The sequence below is a fragment of the Meleagris gallopavo genome, chromosome 26, assembly GCF_000146605.3.
Source record: "Meleagris gallopavo isolate NT-WF06-2002-E0010 breed Aviagen turkey brand Nicholas breeding stock chromosome 26, Turkey_5.1, whole genome shotgun sequence".
Lineage (NCBI taxonomy): Eukaryota > Metazoa > Chordata > Aves > Galliformes > Phasianidae > Meleagris > Meleagris gallopavo.
In genome coordinates this window covers 463307-468076 of record NC_015036.2, presented here as the reverse complement: position 1 = coordinate 468076, position 4770 = coordinate 463307, and the positions used below count along the sequence as shown (strand labels likewise).

The window sequence follows — 4770 nt, the reverse complement described above, 5'->3', positions numbered from 1 at the left end:
CCGAGGCCTCCGCGGCCCCACGTCCGCCCGGTGCCCGACACCCGCAACCAACGGTTTTCTCAGAGCCACCGGCAGGCTCTGTGGGGTGTGAGGAAGGCAGCAGGGTCTCCCCACACAACCCGGGCTTTTTACTGCTCTCTCCCCCCCCAAAAAAAAGAAAAACCAACACACAGCCAGGAGTTAAAAATCAGACTTGTGCATTTCTCCTCATACAATGTGCAACATGATGTCCCACAGCACAAACGTGCTCCAGCTGCAGGCTCCTCATGGTGTCAGCTTGCACAGGAGGCCCCAGGCACCCTGAGTGCCCCCATCTTCAGAAGATGCTGCAGAGTCCTCCCTTGCTTTCCCTGGTGGGAGTTTAGTGTTTGCGTGACGTGCTCGAGTGATGCACTGTCCCCAGCCTTGTCCCCATGGAGCCCCAGCCCTCAGCACAGTGGAGCTGGGCAGGCACGATGGCAGCCCAGCAGTGACGTGAGGGATCTTCGGCTCTGGCCCCAGTGGCACCACTTTGTCCTATTGCTCTGAAATGCCCATGGAAATGCCTCTAGCTTCGCTCAGACACAAGTGCCCTCGGTGGGCACTACTCCATTCCACTCGTGGAGCTCCGGCACAGCTCTTCCAGATCTGTGGAGGCAGCAGACAGACCCTGTTAGCAGGCTGATTGATCTCAGATTAACCACTTAAAGTAATAACAAAAGCAGAGCGCAAGGATCCAACCCCTTCCCATGGCCCACTGAGGGATGTCTGGGGACAGAGGTAATGTTCCGCCCCACGGTACAGACTGCAGGGTACTCACAGCGCAGCACAGTGTCCCTGATCTGCCTGAAGCTGTTCTCCTTGAGAGCCGTGTAGATGTAGTAGAGGTTCCTCAGCTCCTTGGGGTAATCTTTCCTGTCAATGTCCTTCAGCACAGGGATGGTACGCCCGTTGGCCATCGGGGCCTCTGCCAGTGCCTGATGCATCTGGTACCTGCACCAGGGGTCCTGCAGGAAGCTGGGGGTGATGAGCATCACCCAGCAGTGGCTGTTCTGCACAGCCTCACACAGCTCTGTCATGACAGCGCTGCCCGCCACGCTGTCCCGCAGCTGCAGGAAACAGCGCAGGCTCTGGGGTTGGCTCTCCAGGTAGGACACCAGCTCCTCCACAAACTCCAGGTCCACCTCACTGTGGCAGATGCACACATCATAGCTCTTCGCCCAGCGTGCGCTGCTCGAGCTGATGTCCACTGGGGCTGGGCGGCCAGGCTGAGCTGTGCTGGTGCTGCTGGAGGAGCTGGAGCTCCAAGCAGAGGCGGAGGAGGAGAAGGAGGAGGGTGAGGACGAAAGTGAGTGGCTGGTGCTGCTGTGAGAGCTGCTCGATGTGTGGATGGAGCTCTGCTTGGGCTTCTGCAGGAGCCGCCTAAACCATCCTGCAGAAGTGAGGGGACAGAAGGGAGGCTCAGCACTAAGGCCCCGAAGCCACATCCTCCTGAGCAGCCCCCGCCTCACATCCCTTAAAATCTCTTGACTGCTCAACCCCCTGCCTCTAACAGTTCCTACATTGCATGGTAAGCCTTGGGGTTGTTTCCCACTTCCCTGCCCTCCAGCTCCCTTCTCCCAGCAAATAGCTCACCAGCCATAACAGGCAGTGCACCACTCAGCCTCCAAGCTCCTGCATGAAACCTCTCCTGCAAGGAGAAATGCAGAGGGGAGAGAAAGAACGATGCACCCAAGGATGCTCAGTGCATTTGCACCCCGTAGGCATGCAGCTACAGTGGTCTCAGCCCCAAAACAACCTCCACCAGGGCTGTTCCGTGGCCACAATGCTTACTCCGCGGCAACAATTCCTGTAAACCCACACAAGCAAATGGGACAGACAGACAGATTCACTTCCCCTTGTGCTTGGTGCAGGCTGCACATGGGATTTCACCATGACCTGGAGGGATTGCGTGGGAAAGGGGAGTTTGGGGGGCATGCAGCAGGGGCAGCCCCATGCATCACCCAGAGCCCTGTGTGTGGGGCAGCCCCAGCTTTTTCCTCCTCACCTGCAACAGGCATATTTGTGGCAGCAACATGCTGGCAATGCCCAACGTTGCTGTGCTGTGTAACTTGCCTGGGCTTCAGCTCTTACAGCAAGCCTTCCTCAAAACACCAGCTCCCCACTGCCACCCTTCTTCCTAAAATTTTCCCCAGAGCAATGTTTCAGATCCAGCTCCAAGCACATTGTTCAGCTGCATCCCTCTGAGCCCTTGGGATTGCTGAGGTTGCGCATGTCCAAACACCTTTGCTGGAGCTGAATGGGATGAATTGGGATGCCTCTGGCAACACCCTCACCTGCAGCACGTGATGTCAGAGCAGGAGTCTCTCATACCCAGAGCTGGGCTAACCAGAGCCCAGGGGAGGGAACAGATCCTGGGAGGATGGGAGGAGAGGGAATCAGTTTCCAGGGATCAGCACAGGAGCATTGCTTCCTACTCAGCCCATATCTCACTGCAACTCCTCCCTCATATTTGGGGGTGCATCTCTCCCTAAAAACACGTAGGCAGGCCCATAGGCCACCTTTGCCCAGTGAGGATCAATTGCCTGACAGTAGGGATGCACCAGGCCCCACCTGTCTGGATGTGAGTGCACAGGGATCTGCACCTCGATGAGATCTAGGGCACTGGAGCGACTCATACAAGGGCTACACTGGTGCACCAGCAGCAAGTCTGCTCCTGCTTGTTTCAATACCTCCCCCCACCCCACACTTTTCCACCCTTGCATCACCTCATTCAAAATAAGCGCTGGAGTCTTTCCCCTATAAAAGGAGCAGGATGTGAAGTGAGCACTGACAAAACCTCCAGACCCATCAGCAACCCAGTAGCATACAGAGCCCTGCCGCGGAAACCACACTCCCCAGGCAATCTCCTGCTTAGTAATAGCAAAAAAGCATAAGCATGACATTAAAGAGCTGCTCAGTGGGCAGGAAACTGGGGTACCCACCTGAAATCCTTGTGTCAGAGCACAGAAGGGGCTGCATCAGACCTGGATGGCAGCACAGCATGAGGTAGGCAGGAGGGTCTTCTGGGTGGGAGAGGTACAGACAGAAGATATTCACTCTGGAGCCTAATAGGATCCAGCGTGAATGGCCCAGCTGAGTCACTCCTGCAGCTTCCTCCTTGACCCAGTGCAGCTCCAACAAAGCAAATCCATCCCCTTCCACCTCGTAGGGAGCACTCACCAGCCCCGGTAGCATGGAACAGCCATCTTGGGGCTGGTGTCTCACTGGCAGGCAGACCAGCCAGCAGCTTGGGCACGGAAGTGGAGGGAGGGGAAGCAGCAATCCTCAGCTGGGAGACCAGCCCTCCCTAGGGCCTCCCTCCAGCCCTCCCACATCCGTCACAGCCGGGCCAACCCCATCAACGCAGTGAGAACAGCACCTTGACATCCTTACTGCTGCACATCCTCAAGGACCCCAAATTCTCCCTTCTCCCACCCTAATCGCTCACAGCATGGGGGACAAGGACACTCAGCTCCATGCAAAGCCACAAGCTTCTCATTTACGCGATATGCGCAAGCTGAGGGCAGCAAACAAGATGTTTTGCTCCTTATACAAACACTGCAGACCCACAGATCCCCACCTAAAGAGTTCAGCATCACCCAGAGCACGGGAGGGACAGCGGGGACAGGAGGCAGCCCTATGGCTTGGCATCACGGCACTGCAGGTAGACCACATCTGCCCCTTTGGAGTATTTCCCCCCACACTGACAATGGAGGAAACCACCTCCAGCTGCTTAAATCCCTGCTCTGCACCCCATCACTTGCAGGATGCACAGTTCCATTCACTGCTTTACAAAGCACGGACAGGACCCTCCCTGGCTGTCCAGGCTGGAGGTGCACAGAGGGGATTCTCACCCCCTGCTGACAGCATCACCCCCCACACCCCTGCCGTGGGGCCGCCTGTCCCGCCCCACGAGCAGCGCGTGCAGCTGCGAGGAGCCCAGCGCCCCAGAGCCCAGCAGCACCGCCATCAGCCCCACCTCAGATACGAGCGCCTGCCAGCTCAGACCTTGGCGGAGCGGGGCTCGAAGGATCGCAGGATTTCAGCCTTTCAACCTACAAAAAGACCAACAACAGGTAAACGGGGGTCTCCATCTTCCCTCAACATTCTCCAACCCGCACTCGGTTCCCTCTCCTCAGCAGGGCCAGCCCCCCTCACCGGCACGGAGCTCCGGGCAGCTTTGCGAGGCGTTCAACACCGCCCCGACGCGACCAGCGCCGCTGCTGAACGGGGAGCAGCCGTTATGGGGGCGGCTGTCAGCACACGGGCCGGAGCGGCCCCGCACCGCAGTGCCCGCAGTGCCCGCAGTGCCCGCAGTGCCCGCAGTGCCCGCAGTGACTCACCGGCACCAATCGGCCCCACCTGGGAGCGCACAGCTCGCAGCCCAGGCCGCCCTCTCTCCTCTCTCCTCCCTGCCCCCCGCCAACCCCCACACAGCCGCTTTATTACTTCTGAGCTCTGCGATACAACCAGGCGCCCAGCAGCGCAGCCCCGCCGCCCTCACAGGGACACACGGACGGACCGACAGACGCCCCGCCCACCGCGCGCCGCAGCCGCCATTTATTTATTTATCTATTTTTGATATCCCCACGCTGGAAGCATCGCGAGATTTGTGCCAATTCTCGCACATGCGCTTTATTCTTCTCCCACCACCCCTCCCAATCTTCTGGTGGAAATTCCCGCCCCTTCCTGGACGGAGCCAATGGAAGGGCGGTATGGAAGGGGGCGGGCCAATCGCCTCCCGTTCTC

General features: G+C 58.5%; 2 protein-coding genes across 8 annotated transcripts in view; one reads left to right on the top strand and one right to left on the bottom strand.

Moving 5' to 3' along the window:
* Positions 1–180: 180 nt before the first annotated feature.
* On the bottom strand, positions 181–4076 carry TIRAP (TIR domain containing adaptor protein). Of its 7 annotated transcripts, none has more exons than XM_010723565.1 (7): positions 4001–4076; positions 2964–3044; positions 2316–2393; positions 2027–2158; positions 1615–1669; positions 800–1411; positions 181–627 (listed from the first exon to the last, which is right to left on the bottom strand). In XM_010723565.1, exons 4-7 carry the CDS (start codon positions 2054–2056, stop codon positions 584–586), a joined length of 741 nt encoding a protein of 246 aa, XP_010721867.1. In that variant the 5' UTR covers positions 2057–2158; positions 2316–2393; positions 2964–3044; positions 4001–4076; the 3' UTR covers positions 181–583. The 7 variants fall into 7 exon arrangements, with proteins under 7 accessions (XP_010721867.1, XP_010721868.1, XP_010721871.1 ...); XM_010723566.1 differs by having other exon boundaries at positions 2964–3041; XM_010723569.1 differs by lacking the exon at positions 2027–2158.
* FAM118B (family with sequence similarity 118 member B) overlaps positions 4011–4770 on the top strand; it is an 8554-nt gene continuing 7794 nt past the window's right edge. The window contains exon 1 of the mRNA XM_010723572.3: positions 4011–4097. The gene's annotated coding sequence lies outside the window, so the exon portion shown is untranslated. The remainder of the gene's footprint in view (positions 4098–4770) is intronic.

What these genes read in the sequence shown, in the direction of transcription:
- TIRAP (XM_010723563.3), bottom strand. Translation starts at nt 3,216, where the DNA reads ATGCTACCGGGGCTGGTGAGTGCTCCCTACGAGGTGGAAGGGGATGGA. An exon ending in CTCTGACACAAGGATTTCAG is followed by an intron (nt 1,412 to 2,963) that starts GTGGGTACCCCA and finishes TCACTTCTGCAG; the next exon opens with GATGGTTTAGGCGGCTCCTG. An exon ending in CAGGGACACTGTGCTGCGCT is followed by an intron (nt 628 to 799) that starts GTGAGTACCCTG and finishes CTGCCTCCACAG; the next exon opens with ATCTGGAAGAGCTGTGCCGG.